Source organism: Armigeres subalbatus, chromosome 2 (assembly GCF_024139115.2).
Source record: "Armigeres subalbatus isolate Guangzhou_Male chromosome 2, GZ_Asu_2, whole genome shotgun sequence".
NCBI lineage: Eukaryota > Metazoa > Arthropoda > Insecta > Diptera > Culicidae > Armigeres > Armigeres subalbatus.
In genome coordinates, this window is record NC_085140.1 from 99,786,078 (window position 1) to 99,806,631 (window position 20,554).

Consider the following 20,554-nt stretch of genomic DNA (forward strand, 5'->3'; position numbering starts at 1 on the left):
ATTCCTCCGAAGTGATGGCACATAGTAGTCCTGGAGAACACCTTTTATTTTTTCTGGCTTTTGTTTTTATTAAATCAACATTAGCTATCACGAATTTTACTAACACACACCGTATTCGAACACATGCTGTATCCCGCAATCTTATCCAAGGACATGCGCACTAACAGCAATGTTCGTTATTCTCCCATCTTCACACGGGGAAAGCTCTTCGACTGCGTGGCACTCAGTGGAGCACACGAGCTCCCCAATAACAACCAGCCTCCAATCTATACCTTTGGATAGTTAGGCTCGTGATAACAGCAGGGTTTTTTTTGGGAGCAGAGCATTCCCAAAGTTTTCACTACCCGAATTTCCACGACTCGTCACATCCAAATCGCAAGTGGCCAACAGCAGACGTGTGTGTCAGTTCGACGAACGAGCCCAGGACCGCCGAAAGCTTGACATTGTGAAACCATGGACAGCTTGAAGGTGGCACGTTTGGATTGATTAAGTTCGATCTCCGTAAGTCTTTTCGTTTGACTTCGTAAAGAAATCAATTTTCGCGGCTAGTGAGATCGAAACCGAGGGAAACTACAATGCGAACCATATGTTTCAGGCATGTGAAGCAAATCCCACTGCCGTCGTGAAAATCGATTTATGTGTTTATACGAAAGATAAAACTAATATATGTTTGATGATAGAAAGAAAATGCATTATTTTCATCGAAGTATTCAAAATCAAAATATTGTTTATGTAATCATTAAATTATTTAGTGATTTCGAATAACAATTTCACATACAATCAGTTACTGTGCCATTGTAATCATTTTCCAAGGATGATTGTTTGTTAAAGTACTACCGATGTATGAATCTCGTGGAATCTCATTTCTCAAATTACTTTAATTACGCCGTATTGAACATCGCGCTTGACCGCTATTACAATTCCAATCAGTTCAATAATAGCGGAAATTGTCTTCCATCTTCCCCATTTCTGTGCCACGCAAACAGAGTGCTACCGAATAGAGGAGTGAAAAAGCCTCCCAACCCCCCAGCAACAAGGAGCAGAACGAAGTGTAAAGTGTTGAAAAAGCCTCATCATGGGGCCAAGAAATGGAATGGTGGCCGCTGCTGGTTTGTTTCTGGTGCTGCTCTCCGGGGCGTGCGGTTCGGTTCGACCGATGCCCCAAGGATTGGTGTCGGGAATGACACCTCGCGAGGCGGATCTGCTGAATAGCAACTTTTTCCGGCGGATGCGGGAGATGATCATGGAGCGGGCTTACGAGGATGCACTCAACGATGCACCGAACGATGGGGTGAGTTTACTTAGAATTGTTAATTTTTCTATACTCATTTTGGAAGCGAAAACTGGGAGCAAATTGAAAACAATCGCACAGGAATTAAATTTTATGTAAAGTCAGTGATAGAATACAGTAGAAAGGTATCTGATATGATTTCATAAAATGTGGAAACGAAAAATGGTTTCACCTCATTATGTTATCTAGCGGTCATTCATTTAATTCATTGAACAATCTACGAAAAACTATTTGGAATTAATATCTAATATACATCAAATTTGAAATTTCGCACATCTTCCATCTTAGATCGGTAAAAATATTCAAACAGGATAAGGAAAAACTCATCGGATATGTTCATCAAGAAGATTTTTAAAAATGTATTATTGCATCTCATTAAGATTTCTGTAAAAAAAACTCGAGTTGAAGAAGACAATTTTTTATCAAATATTAACAGTATTATCATCAGGCCTTACTGATTTTATGACTCAGTCGCATTCTAACCAAATTTACAATTCGCCGGTATGAATGGTTACGAAAAAATCGCGATCAATCAGATCTCCCAGAGGCTTTCCGATGACCGCTCAATAGATGAAATAAATCATCAGAGCACATAATCGTGAGCAATTTTATGTTTCATAGAATGAAACTCCAAATTTAGATGCCCAATTGAGAAACTCAAACAGTGTCTCCTTGGTATAGATTTCCCAAGGGCTAGAGAGGTCAATTTTGGATAAATCACCTCATTCTAGAAATCTACAGTAGGGTGCAAATGAACGTTTTTGGGACTAATCAAAACTTAATTTTTTTTTTTCCATTGGTGTTTCTACATTATTAGTTTTCTTGATCTTTACACGTTGTGTTTTGAACTCATGCGGTACCGCGTAAAAATAATCCTCATTGTAATAAACATTGCCTAGCAAACTAATAATTTTCTCCGTAAATCTGATCTCAAAAGTTTTCAAAGTTACAAAAAATCAAAATTTTGATAGCAAGATTTTGAGCACCCAAAAATCTTGCCTGATGGAGCTCAAATTTTGCATAGGGGCATATTTTAGGGATTAGGAAATGTTAGCATAACGTCTGGTTTTTAAATTCAATGAAAAATTGTTTTCGCCACAAGATTTTTTTTCAAATTCCCAAAACAATCAGTTTTTTAATTGGAATCGAAAAACAAAAAAAAAATTGCTCCTTGTGAGAAAAAAAAAAAAGATTAATTTTAAGCACCCCTAAATCATGTCCGATTTAGCTCAAATTTTTCATAGGGGGATATTTTTGGTTACGTAAACGTTTGCATATCGTCCGGTGTTAAAATTCGATGAAAAAATTTCATGTCTTAAAAAAAATTCTAAGTTCCAAAAAGTAGCGTCAGATCTCGACGTTTCATGCATTTTCAAGTCATTTGGCATCAAAAACAAAAAATCGATTTTCGACTTTTCCTTAGAAAAATTTTCATGGGTAAAAATTTCAAAACTTTGATAATATTTAGGCACCCCTAAATCATGTCCGATTGAGCTCAAATTTTGCATGGGGTCATATTTTGGTAATGAAACTTGTGACCAATGTAGTTTTTTGAAATTCGAAAATATCATTTTCATTTGCACCCTAATCTACAGCTTTTGTTTGGTACACAAAAATCTAGAATCGGTTGAGTTTTGAGGATCATGATAAAATCTTGGGTCCAAATGAACCTCATTGCACAATGTGTAACCTTTTATAAATACATTAGGAAGGTTAAAAGCGCTCTCTCATTCACTCATGCATCATGAGCTTCCATACGGCTACATAGGGCCAATGTAAACGAACTATATCCTGGGAGGCTGCCAGAGCAGTCCACGGTTTGGTACACGGTCAATCGCACCCTGCCGATTACGATGAGGAACAGTACTGCAGTAATCTGAAAAAGTGACGTATGCGCCATTTCACAACATACATGTTTTCCGTTTTTTTTTGTGTTGAACTTAATCTTAATTCAAAACAATACTAAAGTCTAAAAACCCAGATTAATCCACCTACAGTGAGATTTTGACCCTTCCTTAAGCCCCAAACGCAATACAACGGAACGGCAACGAAAACGGCAAATTTGACAGAAAATATATGGGCTAACTGTCAAATTTTTCGTTTCCGTCGCCGTTCCGTTGTATTGCGTTTGAGGCTTTAGTTATAAGGAATTTTTTCCAGACTCCAGTATTTAAACCGAGATAAAAATACTCAGCTTCCCACGGTGATTTACCGTGAAGCTGACAAAATAATTGCCTACCCAAAGGCGGATGTCATGGGTTGAATGACAACTTAACGAATGATAACGTACTGTGCTTCATGCTGCCTATCTATGAGGCGCTCGTCGAATTGAATAACTATTGTGACATGGTTAGTAACTATCGTAACGGTGGTTTAATATATTGTACTCGTAATTTCCAGAGACCTCGATATTAATTAATCCAGAACTAACTAAATCAGTCATTGATCTGAGCGAAACTCAATAGCGTTCAATAATAACATATATTTCGCCTTATGGATGCCTAATTTGGTAAAACTAAATTTGTTCAATACCTTAAAAATGAGCGAGATTTTTATGGTAGTAAATTTCAGAATTTGCACACATACGCACACATACATGCATACAAGTGATCTATTAGTGTCTCAAAACATGCTCACATTTGCTATCTAGCTTCCACTGAAAATTTTTTTTAAATCCCTTTAAATTTTTACGTTTTTTGCTTTTCTGAGAAGATTTTCTTATACATGCTTCTATATGTTCCTAAATTAAAATCATTTGTTTCTTTGAAACAAATCAGAAAAATAGGCATAATTCCATGTCATATTATTTGTTATAATCATATTTTCAATGTCAAAGTGTATTTGTTTAAAATACCATACATTTTATTTAATAATTCACGAGATTTCTTGATAGATCAATACGTAACACACCTGCGTAACGCATACAAAGTGAAATTATAGACACTTCCGAAGGAAGGGTCAAAACATGCATGTTTATATTAACGAGTACGATGAGTACTACTCGTTAACACCATTTTTGAAAAGGCGTATACGTCACTTTGCCAGATTACGGCACGATAGCGGAGATAGAATACATCCTTGCCTAGCTCCAGGGACTACCCGGATGGGGTCAGAGAAAACTCCGTTAAGCAGCTCGAAAGCTTTTTCGTAGTCAATGAATAGCAAATAGGGCACGGCAAATGCTGGGTAAAGCGTACCATTGGTACTTCGCATTCCTGAAGGAATAAAATAGACCCCATCATGCGGTCCTTAGCGTTTTACCCAGCAACTTCTATCCCTACCTCCCCGTGGTGCTGGCCGGGATATTAGCAACCTAAGGGAAGATCGGGTAACCAAACCCCGGTGGGAACTATGATCGTATGCTGACAGGGAAGGGGGGGGTTTGCTCCTCTCCGGAGGTGCAAATCTTATTGAGCGTCTGTTCTCCATGTCAGGGTCGGCTCACAACAGCGTCTGTTCTCCATGTTATGGGCGGCTGATCATCGTCCGAGTGCCAGCGAGGGACCCTAAGTGAAACTGTGCACCATGGTCCAACGGGAATAAGGATGAATGGTCCTCCGGAAATTTAGGGGGTTTGGTGTCAGGCCCTGCAAGCCAGCCTTTAAAAAAACAAGCTGCGGCAACATACACGAGCTGGGAACAGCTTTCAAAGTGATGGGCGATATGCAAAGGCGCGTGATCGGGTGGTGGCCGATCAATGAAAGAATGTGCAGGTTGTGGATCAAAAGCCGGTTCTTCAACTTTAGCATAATCAACGTCCATATCCCACACTCCGGAAGCACTGATGATGATATGGACGCATTCTACGCGCAGCTGGAACGTGAGTACGACAGCTGCCCGAGCAACGACGTCAAAATCATCATAGGAGATTTGAACGCTCAGGTTGGCCAAGAGGAGGAGTTTAGACCGACTATTGGGAAGTTCAGCGCTCACCGGCTGACGAACGAAAACGGCCTACAACTAATCGATTTTGCCGCCTCCAAGAATATGGCTATTCGCAGCACAGCCTTCCGTATCGGTACACCTGGAGATAACGACTGCAGACAGAATCACAAATCGATCACGTTCTGATTGATGGACGGCACTTCTCCGACATTATCGACTTCAGGACATATCGTGGCGCTAACATCGACTCTGACCATTATCTGGTGATGGTTAAACTGCGCCCAAAACTATCCGTCATCAACAATGTTCGGTCCGACGACCACCACGGTACGACCTAGAGCGACTGCAGCAACCTGATGTCGCCACTGCGTGGAACGTTATATACGGATGCGGAGACGGCAGACCCGCCTTTTTCAGGAGAAGAAACGCCGCCTGGAAGAAACGGAGTGCGAGGAGATGGAACAGCTGTACCGTTCTCAAGAAACACGCAAGTCTACCAGTAGCTCAACGCATCCCGCAAAGGCTTCGTGCCGCGAGCCGAAATGTGCCGGGATAAGGATGGGAGCATCTTGACGGACGAACGAGTGGTGATCGAAAGGTGGAAGCAGCACTACGAGGAACATTTGAATGCCGCTGAGAGTACAGGCAGTGAAAGTCAAGGCAGCGGTGGAGATGATTACGTCAGTTCAGTGGACGATGGAAGCCAACCGGCCCCCACCTTGGGGAAGTTAAGGATGTCATCCATCAGCTAAAGACCAACAAAGCAGCTGGTAAGGATGGTATCGGAGCTGAGCTCATCATGGGCTCATCATGGACCCGAAAAAGCTAGCCACTTGTCTGCACAAACTGATAGTCAGAATCTGGGAAACTGAACAGCTACCGGAAAAGTGGAAGAAAGGGATTATATGCCCCTTCTACAAGAAAGGCGGCAAGCTGGAGTGTGAGAACTTTCGAGCGATCACCATCCTTAATGCCTCCTACAAAGTGATATCCCAGATCATCTCCCGTCGTCTGTCACCATTAGTGAATGAGTTCGTGGGAAGTTATCAAGCCGGCTTCGTTGACAGCCGCTCGACAACGGACCAGATCTTTACTGTACGGCAAATCCTTCAAAAATGCCGTGAATACCAGGTCCCAACGTACCAGCTGTTCGTTGATTTCAAGGCGGCATACGACAGTATAGACCGCGTAAAGCTATGGAAAATTATGGACGAGAACAGCTTCCCTGGGAAGCTTACCAAATTGATCAAAGCAACGGTGGATGGTGTGCAAAACTGTGTGAAGATTTCGGGCGAACACTCCAGTTTGTTCGTATCGCGCCGGAGATTAAGACAAGGTTATAGACTTTCGTGCCTGCTGTTCAACATTGCGCTAGAAGGTGTCATGCGGAGAGCCGGGTGTAACAGCCGGGGTACGATTTTCAAAAGATCCAGTCAATTTATTCGTTTCGCGGATGACATGGACATTGCCGGCCGAACATTTGCAAAGGTTGTAGAACTATACACCAGCCTGAAACGTGAAGCAACAAAAGTTGGACTGGTGGTGAATGATTCGAAGACAAAGTATATGCTTGTGGGCGGAACCGAGCGCGACAGGGCCCGCCTGGGAAGCAGTGTTACGATAGACGCGGATACCTTCGAGGTGGTCGAGGAATTCGTCTACCTCAAATCCTTGCTAACGGCTGCCGTGAAATACGAAGGCGCATCATCTGTGGAAGTCGGGCCTACCTCGGGCTCCTGAAGAAACTGCGGTCGAAAAAGATTCGCCACCGCACCAAATGTGTCATGTGCAAGACGTTAATAAGACCGGTAGTCCTCTACGGACATGAAACATGGACAATGCTCGTGGACGACTTGCAAGCACTCGGAGTATTCGAGAGACGGGTGCTTAGGATCATCATTGGCGGTGTGCTAGAAGACGGTGTGTGGCGGCGGAGAATGAACCACGAGCTCGCCAACTCTACGGTGAAGCCAGTATCCAGAAGGTAGCTAAAGCCGGAAGGGTACAGTGGGCAGGGCATGTTGCAAGAACGCCGGACAACAACCCTGTAAAGATGGTGTTTGCTTTTGATCCGGCAGTTACAAGACGGTATGGAGCGCAGCGAGCGAGGTGGGCAGACCAGGTGCAAAACGATTTGGCGAGCGTGGGGCGCATTCGAGGATGGAGAGATTGTATTGTGGCGTCAAATTGTTGATTCAGTGTTATCTGTTTAGATGTAAACTAAATAAATGAAATGAATGAATAAAATGAATAAAAAATAGAGAAACTCTTCGAATTCGTTGACCTACTCCACATGATCGTCCGGGGCGGAATCCTATATGCTGCTGTCGGAGAATCGTGTATCCAATAGAGCAGTGATCCCCAACCAAAGTGCGGCCAAAGCTTTTTCCTGTGGCTCGTTTAACTGCAATGCTTTTTAACTGCAATTCGATAGTTGCAACAGTTTTGCAGTTATCGGACCGCTAAACTTCAAACTGATGTCAGATTCAATGACAGCTGCATTGCGCTGCACATTTAGATGCACTTTTATTGCATCTGACGTCGATTGACAACCGTTTGACGTCTAGAATTCGTTGCAGTTATCGAACACAAAAAAAGTAAACATTTTGCAGTTATCGAACGGCTACTGTATTGTCGGCGTAGCACCAAGTTAGAATTCGGAAGTCGGGACTTCCGAACCGAACTTTCTTCCGAAGTTTTATTTGTCAAACTAATTGATGCGTTGTTTAGCGCATCTTTAGGCGAATCCAGCGCACTACTTCCGAAGTTGGGAAAGTTGCCTGTATCTGAAGAAAAATCCAACTTCGGTTTAAAAAGCGGTATAAATTTATTCCGGATACACAATATAAAGTTCAAGCATGATTTATATATCGTTTCTAGTTTTATCATTATAATTCGTCAAATTCATAACTTCGTACTTAGATCTTATGTAGGCTAACAACAAATATACTTCGATGTTATCGCCCACACACTTAACCAGGGTTCTGGTGTTCGGTAATTATTTTTACAGATCTAGCTCAGTAAAACATGATTTTACTGAGAAATCAGTAAACCAAATGTCAAAAATGATATTTTTACCGGTGACTCAGTTAATGGAAATAAAATTACTGACGCCTGTAAAAAAAAATACTGATTTTTTCGGCAATTATATTTTGTTCGCCTTTTCGGCAAAAAAAATACTGACATGGACCGTAAAAAATATATTTTATGCTTACAAAATCAACTATGCTTACAAAATTACCGAACACATCTGTTAACCAGCAACTGCAACTTGATAACAAATTTAGTCGCCATTTGCATTACTCAAGGTGTTGCAGTTTTATCTCTTGCGTAGTTTTGCATTTTTAGTTTTTACTTTAAATTCAAAATAAAATAACTTGTGGACAATCCCGAACAGGACAAATATAAATATTCAGCATAATAAAATAATGCCTTCCGATATTTTGTGTTAAACAATAGGTCTTTCTTAGAGGATTCTTAAGCAAAGCTCAGAAATATAAGATCGCAATTTATTCATTCTGTCGCTCATCTTCTTCCTTCTTTCAAAAGGGAAAAAAGTGATTTTATAATCGCGTAATTTCCACCATACGCTTTCACTTAAAAATCTATTTGTTATTACAAACATTACTTATTTCCTATTTATTATATTATTTGAAGTATTATTTTCTATTTTGAATTTTGAACCCAAAAAAAACATCTTTTTACCAATCGATCGGTAATACAAATAAAGTTTTACCGAAAATATTGGTAAAATTTTACCGGCGTCCTGTTATTTTATTGACAGCCACGGTGAAGAAACAGCCTCAGAAATTACTGAACACGTCGTCAATTTTTTACCGAACAAACTGTAATTTTTGACAGTTCATATTGATTTTTGTTTGCTGAGCGTTCGGTAATCCAAAAAATTACCGGGCTCATTACCGAACGCTCAGCTGTTTGAAAACCCGGTAAAATTTTACCGACCCCAGTAATCTGAGTTTACTGTGCAGAGTTATGATAATATCAAATTTGTATTTAATCGCAGATTTAATGGAGCTTAGGCTTGATCTACAGGTAAAAATAATGTGTCGCATATTGCTCCGTAATAAGAAAACTTTAATTTTCCAAAACAAGTTGGCAAAATCTATCTGTATCAACTATTAAAGCCTTTCCACGTTAAATTTCGGACACTGAGACCATGTCCAATTGATTTTTGGCCATTTTATCTCTTTGGGCAAGAATAAAAACCCGCTGAAAGAATAACATAAAGCGGAGAGATTCAACTGTCATGTGAATTGATCTCCTCAGTGTCTCGTATTTTTTTTTTTAAAATTGCAAGGGATGATGGGTGTCCGAAATTTAACGTGGACAGGCTTTATGACAACGTACTTCACTTCACAACGTTTTTCTCCATGCTTAGAATCCTGAATATATTTTGTTCATAATCGCGAACGTATTTTGTTCAGAATCCTAAATGGATTCTGTTCAGAATTCCATTCTGATTCTTTTTAGAATTGCAAATAGATTCTGTCCGGAATCTTCAAACGGAGCCTGTTCAGAATCCCTGATAAATTGGGATTCAAACGGATTATGCTCAGAATCTTAAGCAGATTCGATTCAGAATTCCAAAAAGACTTAATTGAGAATTGTAAACGAACTCCGAACAAATTCTTCTCCGAATATTAATCAAAATTCTCTCCAAAATTACGAACAGATTATCTTTAGAATTCTAAAAATACTGTAGAGTAGAGTGGGGCAAGAGTGCGCGTGGGGTAAGAGTACGTTTTCGATTTTTTGAAGTTACAAAAAAGATACACTAGCAGCACTGCATCAGTTTGATAGATATTCTGACCAACTATTGTCATGTGTAATTGTAAACGATTTGAATAAACAACAAGAGAATATGAAGATAGTTAATTTTCTGGTCATTTTGCTAAAAATAATTGTGTTTTCGCAACTAGTATTCCAATACCATCTATACGTTCAATCAGGTGAACATTGTACCATTTCGATAACCTATTGTATAGAGTACTTTGTGGTGCAGAACATTAATTCGGTTGGTTTTCCAAGAAGTCAAAACCATTAACTGAATAAATTTTAGAGCTGTGGGGTAAAAGTACGCAGTAACGGGTGGGGCAAGTACGCATGTTAACCTTTAACTTCTATTGTCAAACCCGTATCTCCGGCCGAAATAAGACTAGTTCCACAGCGTAAAGGTCCACAACAAAGAAAAAAGGGATAGAAATCGAAAATTATCACAAATTCTCCCTTTAAAGCTAAGTAATTTGGTGCCAGAAAGGACTTAGCTAGATCCATCCATCGTTCACACCGCGAAAATCGGACGACTGCGGTACGCCGGGCACGTAGCCAGAATGTCGGACAGTAACCCGGTGAAAAAGGGTTCTCGACAACGATCCGACGGGCACAAGAAGGCGAGGTACGCAGCGTGCAAGGTGGTTAGATCACGTGGAGGACGATTTGCGGACCCTCCGTAGACTGCGTGGTTGGCGACGTGTAGCCATGAACTGAGCCGAATGGAGAAAACTTATGTACCGCACAGGACACTTCCGCCTTAGTCTGAATAAAAAAAGTGGTCAGTCTGGAACCATCGGTGTATCCGGAAGCGAATGCAGTGAGCTCTGGGACCGACCTTCTCAGTTCGTATGTGTTGTCGCCTCTTCTGAAACGGGTGGCAATGGTTTTGTTGACGCCGGCGGGAGACACGTGCTAGCCACGTTTCGCAGAATCCGATCAGCTTCATCGAGGAGAAAGATCCTGTGCTCTCCTGATGTGGTAGCAGCGCAAAAGCCAGCTTTGCGACAAATACACGCAAGGGCCCGACTGTTGAAAACAGTCGACAAGACGCTAATGAGACTTCGATAGACGGGGCAGGTTAGCTCAATGCCGTAGAGCAGACGGATATCAATTGTGGCTTGGCCTACCATCAGCTTGAGGATCTATTGTTTTAGAAGGATTTTCATCACGTTGATACGCATTTTACAAGAAACTTTCACCACCCAGAAGTACGGTATGCAAGTGAGTTTCCGGTTGACATCCACTCCAAGGACTCTAACGATCTTCCGGTTGAGTATGAGCTACGGATAAGGCCCACCGATGGATACCCGAGCAAAGTCGGTTAACAAAATGAGAGCAAATTGATATTAAGCTCTGCTGTTGAGATTATATTGAAAACAAAATTTGATGTCACTTATTAGTTAATACAAATTGATATCGCAACATGTTTTCAATATGCATTCCTCAGTTATCATAATGATAGCAGCTTTACATCAAATTATGATGTCGATTATCTAATATGAGTTTTACGAAGATTAAAAGCAATCTGCAAACAAAATATGCTGTTGTTGTTATGAATGCTCATAAACATAATCTAATTGAATACTCATTTTGTTATCAAATTAAAAATCTTATGATATCAAATTTAGTAATCATGTTGATTTCATTGATACCAAAATGTGTTTTCAGTATGATTTAACAGTGTAAAAATATGCTCTCATTCCTGCTGTGTTAACCGTTAATCCATACAAAACGAGATCAACTGAAGTAATCAAATAATTGACATCATAACAGCAAATTTTGATTTCAATTTGATTTCAAACTTTGCTCGGGTAGCCCTTACCACTGTCTGTGTTTTTATTCTGGTCCATTCGGGTGTCCCACCGATGACAACAAGTAGGATTTCGTCGGCATAAACAAACTGGAATACATTGGCTGTTAATACCGCGAAGACCTCATTCATGGCAATGAGAGAGAGGTGCACTGCCAGATGGCAATGAGAAAGAGGTACACTTCGGCAAATTCATCGGAAGCGATGTCGCCAATCAGCACTCGGAAAGTCCATTCGTTGAGGAAGTTTTTGATGAAGGCAAGCATGTTGCCGATAATGTACCATTCCTGGAGCTTACAGAGGACCAATGGTGGCCTGGTCCAACTAAAGGCTATGGTAATTTCCATCGGAACCAATTTTTTTTTTATATCTTTAATAAAGATACTTTCAGCCCAAGGCTGGATCGTCTCGTAAGGATAAAAGCACAAAATAATTGGTACCCGTTTTTTAGCAAGTTGCCCGCCAGGTTGAAAAAAAAATCTTATTGGTACTACATCCACCACTGGGACATTTCTGCCTCGCTGCTTAGTCTTCATTCAGCATTTCCACATTTATCAATTCTAAGTTTCTAAGCCAGGTTACCATTTTGGCATTCGTATATCATGAGGCTAACACGATGGAACTTTTATGCCCACACAGCAAATAATTTTGAAAATTCAACGACGTGTAAAATTGCAGCTTATTCCATCAATATTCAATTAAATTTGACAGAATTTGACAAGCAAGCAGAGCTTAAAATATTCATCTTCATGAAGCAACTTCAGTCCAAATTTTGGCAAACATCGCATGAATATTCAAAACGTAGAATGACATAGTCAGACGACTACTCCACGAACTCATTCATTCGACTGTCACTGAATGTGTTTACTATGTGCAGACAAAAAATATAATTAGCATTGTATATGTTGATGTTGACCGCTGAAAGTGCCTCGCGGATGAAAATCGGATTCAGTCCTGTGTGATAAATCACTTTACTCATTTGAAACATGTTCAGATTTCAGATAATTTATCAATTTGTAAAATGTGCATAAATATTCAATGACTAATATTCAACTGAATATTGACTGTGCAGAGCCGACTATGAATGTGTTGGAAGTGAACTGACAAATGAAGAAAAATGAACTTTACTAAAAATTTTCGATTATTTTACACTCTGCAAGCAAGCACAGTTTAAATATATTCAAAAGAATAGTGAGATTGATTGAATGTTACGTTTATGTGCATGTGCCATGTTACGACGCCGCATTAACAGCCCTGGTTGCAGCATAACGAGCATAACAGCATAATTTCGTTGCAAAATATCCCAACTCATCCGGTCCGGATGAGTTCCCGTTGCTCTTTGATAGCGCGTAGGCCAAAGGCTCGCGGTTTGGTCGCGATAAGGGAATACAATAATATTCTCAGAATAATATTGTAAAACCCTGATCAATCCACCTAGCGGTGATGGTGCCTTTCTAGTGCAAACAAAACATAGTATTTTGGCCATGACTTCGAAACCCATTGTCCGATCTGGCCAATTTTCAATAGGAAACAATGGGATAAGATTCTGCGTCGAATGAAACTTGTTGCGAGCAAATCAGCTAAGAGTAAATGCCTAAAAAGTGAGTGAGAATTTTTCTTGCAAAAAAGTCATAACTCCGAAGCCCATAGTCAGATTGGGCCAATTCTCGATACGAACCAATGGGACAGGATTCCGCGTCAAAAGCAACAAATGCGAGAAAATCGATTAAGGATAAGTGCCTAAAAAATTAGTGAGATTAGTTTGCGCGCGCACACACACACACACTCAACGAATGAGCAAGTGTGTCAAATCCGTTCGTCACAAGTGGTTTGACGAGGCCTCCGCCTCAGCAGACCAAAAAGGCGGAAGAACAGCGCCAGGCGAAGGCTAACGCAAGTAAGCTACCAAGGCGATAATAATGAGCAGCATCAGCCGTCGGAGTGGCACAACCTAACGCAGAGAGCAGAAAAAGCTGAGAGAGAATAGACTGATGCAAAACACGCCCTTGCATGGACTGATTCCGGATGAGCCCAACAAGACCAGGAAACAAAGCTAGTGCAACCGGAAAACACACCGCCTAAGAGGCATAGGTCCTCGCCCAGAGACGAAAGACCAGGAGGGTAGTGGGAATTAAACGCAAGTGAGAGCTATGGCGATACAAGCACGTGAGTGTGATACCAAAGAGCTGAGGTGGAAAACAGAAACCTTTAACAAGGAGGTGCTAGCAGAGGCAATTAGATTTGAGCGCAATCTGGTAAACCTGAGTCCAGACGAGCTGGTTGTAGCATTGACTCGAGCCTGCGATGCAACCATGCCGAGAAAAGTACAGCCACGACATGTCCGCCGTCCAGTCTACTGGTGGAATGGGACGATCGCCGAACTCCGTCGCAACTGTCTTTGAGCAAGGAGGAGAATGCAGAGAGCCCGCAACAATGTTTTTTTTTCTTCCTAAGCAATGGAGGGGGAATCTGCTCAACAGCTGGGTTGACTAGGAAGTGCGGGGCTAGGGATCACCGAGGGAGGCAGGACTACATCCCCGACCCGCTAAACCGTTTCCATTGCCGCCAAGCCCATAGTCCCTTCTTCTTCTTCTTTCTTCTTATTGGCATTACTTCCCCACACTGGGACAGAGCCGCCTCACAGCTTAGTGTTCATTAAGCACTTCCACAGTTATTAACTGCGAGGTTTCTAAGCCAAGTTTACCATTTTTGCATTCGTATATCATGAGGCTAACACGATGATACTTTTATGCCCAGGGAAGTCGAGACAATTTCCAATCCGAAAATTGCCTAGACCGGCACCGGGAATCGAACCCAGCCACCCTCAGCATGGTCTTGCTTTGTAGCCGCGCGTCTTACCAGGAGGCGTCATCCCCCTCTATTTCCCTGGTCTGGTGCGGCTGAGAACTTTCAGCCTGCCGTAACACCTTACCACCGTCTTTCCTGAGTGGACGGACCTTTCCAGGTCCTTCCTCCCCTGGTTTTGGAGGTACCTGGCCGGGGTTCTGCTTCCCAGCCCCACTACCCTTGTTCAGGGTAGTAACCCTCCGCGTTTTGGAGCGGCCCCCTGGGAGCTCATCCCCTGGAGACTGTCTCCCCCGTTTTTGTGTCTGCTCTGTTGGAGCAGTCACCCCCGACGTACCCGCAAATACTTGAGCCTCAGTCTGGGTAGACTTTGGTACCACCGTCTTCGCTGGCACGCCTTCGGTCGATTCGACCTTGCCCAAGTCCGCGAATCCTTGGGCCTCAGTCTGGGTAGACCTCGACTCCACCGATTTCACGGGTTTACACTTGGCCGTCCCGACCGCCCTCTCCAGCTTGGCGTCCAGCATCGACTTTCGAAGTTTCTGCAAGCTCCTCTTGAGCTCCTTGCTGATATTATGTTTCGATGACGCAAAGTCGATGATGGCGTCCAGCTGTTCCGTCGCCACCTCGAAGGCCGAAAGCCGAAAGGCGTTTGCGGTTCATCGCTTCCACAAGCCATGGGCCATCAATAACCTCCACCGGCGTTTTTCTAGCCGAGAGGAAGGTTGAGTGACCCACGCTGGCGCTGCGCACTGAGCTGCCGACTATTGCCTCTGGCCTCCTAGGCGGAGACCTGAACTGCTGCTTTCATAAAAAAAATTAGGCTCAGCAAGGCAGCCTGCATGCAAGAGCTCTGTCGTAAGGCAGATGCTAACTCATGGGAGGGTGCATACAGGGACGCTATGGCAAAGATTAGAGGTCCATCGATACCGCCAGAGAGGTGCTCAGAAAAGCTTAGGACAATTATCGAAAGTCTGTTTCCACACTACGAGCCAACGAGCTGGCCACCCATACCGTATGGCGAGAATAACACCAGTACAGACGAAGCCCTGCTTACGAATCAGGAACTCATCACTGCTGCGAAACGCCTAAAAGCAAACAAAGCTCTTGGACTAGATGGTATCCCCAACTTGGTCTTGAAAGCAGCGATCCAGGCGAACCCGGCTATGTTCCGTAGCACTTTGCAGAAGTGCATCGATGAAATAAACTTTCCCGATTGCTGGAAGCGGCAAAAACTTGTATTGCTGCCGAAGCCGGTTAAGCCACCCGGGGACCCATCGTTCTACAGACCTATTTGTTTGCTAGACACGGTCTGATAACTCCTGGTGAAGGTCATCCTCAACAGATTAACTATCTACATAGAAGGCGATAACAGATTATCGTGCAGGCAGTTTGGGCTCGTGAAGAGCAGATCCACAGTTGACGCTATCCTGGAGATGTAATAGGAGCAGCTGAAGCAGCCAAGAAGCAAAAGAATAAAGGTTTCTACACAGGATGAGGGTTCCGGGATACCTTTGCAGAATTCTAAAGAGTTATTTCGAGAATCGGACACTAGTTTACGTAACACATGAGGGACTCAAGAGAGTAGGAATAACAGCTGGTGCTCCACAAGGTTCTATCCTGGGACCGACGTTGTGGAACGCGGTGTACGACGAGTTATTGCAGCTCAGACTACCAAGACGCGTGAAGATAATTGGATTTGCGGACGACGTGGAACTCTTGGTAATCGGAGTAGAAACAGTAGATGAGGTGGAAGTACGTAGTATGGAGGCCATAGAAATAGTGGAGAACTGGATGTGCGGAAAAAAGCTGGCATTAGCCCACCATAAAACCGAAGTGATGACAATCAGCAACCGGAAAGCAGTTCAGCAGACTACAATCACGGTCGGGGAGGTCACCATCGAGTCGGAGTAAAGAAGTAAAGCACCTGGGGGTGATAATCGCTGATCAGCTCAACTTCAACAGCCACTTCGATAACGCCTGCAATAAGGCAGCAAAAGCCGCCACAGCATTGACCAGAGTAATGGCGAATAGCTCTGCGATTAGTAGCAGTAAGAGAAGACTCCTAGCCAGCGTTTCACGTCACGAAGAGGAACCTGACAGGGCTCAACAGCACATACAGGCTAATGGCTATGCGGGTGGCAAGTGCATACCGGACCATATCGATGGATGTGGTCTGCGTCATAGTAGGCATGACTCCCATCAAAATGTTATTGGAGGAATATTGTGCCTGCTATGGAAAGTGACAGCTGGATTGAGACAATAGTTCGAAAAGAAGGTGGACCTATCGGCTCATTCCGAACCTGCAGTCGTGGGAGTACATAAAACACGGAGAAGTTAACTTCTTCCTGACGCAGTTCCTGTCAGGCAATGGATGCTTCAGGAAGTATTTGCATAGACTCGGGCACGCAGAGTCTCCACTTTGTCCGGCCTGTCCGAACTGTGAAGAAACACCGGAGCACGTCATATTCGACTGCCCACGATTCAGGGCGGAACGGAGTTGGATATCAACGGTCAGTACTCCCATAAACCCCGACAACATCGTTTAGGAAATGTGTGAAGATGAGTGTTGGGGAACTGAACCCTTTCCTTGGCCTTCGATAGCACATAACTCTCCAACACTCGTAGGGTTGATTTTGTTTATTTTGTTCGCCTTCCAAACACTATTACCAGTTATTGGTTCTATAGCACGATCCCCAAGGAAACGACTATTTAACTGCTAATTTCCTCAGTCACAAATAATCACACGCGACATTCTAGGCAAACACTATACATTTATTAACATTTAACACATTTATTTTGACTTATTATCTAACATTTAGACTTAATCCTAGCACACAAAACGGATAAATATTATTTCGCCCGCAGCCTCTACGCACGGTTGGTGGGATTTCTACAACTAACTCATCTAAACCTATTTCCTATCTATCAGGCAGCCTCGACCTTTACGGAATTGTTCGGCTCCGGTGAGAGTCGACTACATGCCTATTGCTCTCCTATCACATCATCGGTAACTAAATTCACCACCGTCCAATCATATAGGTATGATATACGACGAGATCGTGTTTTTTGGTCATCTTCTTCTGGCCACACGCTGCTGGACCGAGATTTCCTTCTGAGTGCATATAAAGTATAGTGATTGGACATTAGACGACACATGGTTCGAATGAAGTCTCGTCCCATATTCAATTTTTTGAACCATGGACGCTTCGACACCTGCGGGCGAATTGAATACAGCCATCTACCCAGCTCCCTATTCGCCCATTTCTGTTGCCAGCTGTTCAAGGTTTCCTGACGAGCTAATGAGAAAAATTCATCGAAGGTGATTTTCAGATCGTAAAGATTTCCTTCCATAGCGTCCACGTTAGCCAAAGAGTCCGCTTTCTCATTTCCCGGGATCGAGCAACGAGAAGGGACCCAAACCAAGGTGATTGTGAATGACAGTTTAAAAACTCAAGGTTTTTATTATTCCGTTTAGAAGATACGCTGAGTGCTTAATCCGTTGCATTGAACGAACAGCATCCAAGGAACTTAGACTGTCGGTGAAGATAAAAAAATAGTCAGGATGTAGGGATGCGATTTACTCAAGTGAATAATGTATAGCTGCTAGCTCAGCAGTATACTTAGTTATATTCAGGTTGTATTGTTCAATGTTTAATTTACAATACAGCTGCAAGGTGGCAATGTTCCAGTGGGGGATGTAATGCCAATAAGAAAACGCTAGTTTTTATCTGAGTATCATTGACTATTTTTGGTGCAACTGCCGTTCCAAATATTTAGTTAACACTTACTAAGTGAAATTGACTTCGGTAACCTGAACCGTCAAGAGTATTCTACTGTTCATCACCCAATGTGGTAATGAGATAAATACTCTTGCATGCTTATGCGTTGTATTTGTCCTCTTATAGTTCTAGAACCCCTTTCCAAAACTTCATTTCTTCATCTCATCTGCATTCCTTTCCTTCTTGTTCACTTCTTTTTCCGTCATATGTGTGATGAAAAAAGTTGTGAAGGTGATGGCACTTCTTTTTGGTATAACATCCCCCACTGGGACATTGGCGTCTCTCACGGTAGCTGGAGGAAAAATCTATGCTGAAGATAAAGAAAAGTTTTTTTTTATTTGTGGGTTTATAATCTACAACTCAATGCAATCTTTAATTTCTGAATCTAATTTTCTTTCAGTCACCACCGATGAAGCCAGTCGACACCTCGCACCTAGACAGTCCTCCTAAGCCCCGTGTCGTCGAAAACTGGCCCATGGTGAGCCACGAGTTTGGTCAGGTCACGGCAGTATCGATCAACCGTGACGGCAATCCGGTCATCTTCCAACGAGGTCACCGCGTTTGGGATGCTGAGTACGATTGAATTTGTTTTTCTTTGTTTGTTTTCTCCAATCACTTACCAACGATTTTTCAAATAATTTACAGAAGCTTCAACGAGAGTAACCACTATCAGCAGATAATGAAAGGTCCCATCGAAGACAGCACGATCCTAACGCTGAGCGCCAAGACCGGTGAGGTGATCGATGAAAGCGGCGGTGGAATCTTCTACATGCCGCATGGAATGACGATCGACCGCAATGGGAACATGTGGCTTACGGACGTCGCCCTGCATCAAGCGTTCAAATTTATGCCGAACCACGACTATCCAAGCATCACGATAGGGCGTCGTTTTGAACCGGGATCTTCTCGAAACCACCTGTGCAAACCAACGGCAACGGCGGTGGCTACAACCGGAGAAATTTTTATCGCCGACGGGTACTGCAACAGCCGGATTCTGAAGTTCAATGCAGCTGGCCGCCTCATTCGAACGATACCGCAGCCGCCGGAATTCCTGTCCTTGCAAGTTCCGCACGGGTTGACATTACTGGAGCATTTGGATTTGGTCTGCATTGCCGATCGGGAAAATATGCGAGTCGTTTGCCCAAAGTGAGTAGCTAATCAAATTTTTTATGCTCTTGTGTATCTGATTAAACGAACCTCTACAGGGCGGGTCTGAAATCTTCATTCGGCGAAGGAACCCAAGCTGCAACGATCCAGGAACCGGATCTTGGACACGTGTACGACGTTGCGGCTTACGGTGATTTGGTGTACGCCGTCAATGGTCCAACGGCCGATATGATCCCTGTGCGAGGATTCACCATTGATCCGCGTTCGGAGACCATCATCGACCATTGGGGCAAGTTCGATAACCCCCATTCGATCGCATTCTGCCCGAACGGGTCGGCAATGTACGTAACCGAAATCGGGCCAAATAAGGTTTGGAAGTTCGAACTGATGTAGGCTGGGTCACCCTCCCGCACAAGTCCGCGACTAGCAAACCGTGTGAATCAATCGCATATGTTTATAGAAATAATGAAACACAAAGGCGAAAGCCGACCAAATGAATATATCTTATTCGTATGAGCTGTCTACGCAATTGGTACGTAATAATCATCCAACCTATGAAACAACAAGTCCAGAACTAAATGAAACGGTGTGCGGTTCAGCCGAACAGATAGGTAGCAAAATGGTAACACCAACAGCCATCACAAACCACAATGAACTGTAACTTCATGAACAGATTCCAGACGTGTTATGAGCTTTTCAGTTATTTATTGCAAACGTTTTGGGGGTCATCTTTATCTCATCTTAGTTTCCGTTCTTTTATCATAGCAGTTTATCATCTAGGTTCGGTTTATGAAACCGAATGATTTATAACTATTACGAAATATTTGCACTTAGTTGGTACGTCCTTTGGGCGGCACCTCAATTGTATTTAGCAGTTTATACGCAACGTTAGAAGAATTTATGAGTGTTAAACATGTTGCAATATATGATACGTATTTAGTCGATGTTGCCAGTTTATCTTATCGATTGTATTCTCTTCAAGCAGGAACCAGAAGAACTATATCACAAAAACCATGTCGTAGAATGCTGCTAACTGATAACCAGCAATGTAAAATAAAGATTTATACGTAGATTAAAAAA

At 42.8% G+C, this 20,554-nt stretch overlaps 1 protein-coding gene across 1 annotated transcript; it reads left to right on the forward strand.

Moving 5' to 3' along the window:
• The first annotated feature begins 283 nt into the window (after positions 1-283).
• On the forward strand, positions 284-20,554 carry LOC134210373 (peptidyl-alpha-hydroxyglycine alpha-amidating lyase 2). Its single transcript, XM_062686427.1, has 5 exons — positions 284-501; positions 987-1,291; positions 18,768-18,940; positions 19,013-19,513; positions 19,573-20,554. The coding sequence occupies exons 2-5, from the start codon at positions 1,076-1,078 to the stop codon at positions 19,865-19,867; spliced, it is 1,185 nt and encodes a 394-aa protein (XP_062542411.1). The 5' UTR covers positions 284-501; positions 987-1,075; the 3' UTR covers positions 19,868-20,554.

Excerpts from the sequence above, each read along its gene's own strand:
- LOC134210373 (XM_062686427.1), top strand. The coding sequence starts at position 1,076 with ATGGGGCCAAGAAATGGAATGGTGGCCGCTGCTGGTTTGTTTCTGGTG. Across the intron at positions 18,941-19,012 it reads CACCGCGTTTGGGATGCTGA|AAGCTTCAACGAGAGTAACC; the intron begins GTACGATTGAAT and ends AATAATTTACAG. Across the intron at positions 19,514-19,572 it reads ATGCGAGTCGTTTGCCCAAA|GGCGGGTCTGAAATCTTCAT; the intron begins GTGAGTAGCTAA and ends GAACCTCTACAG.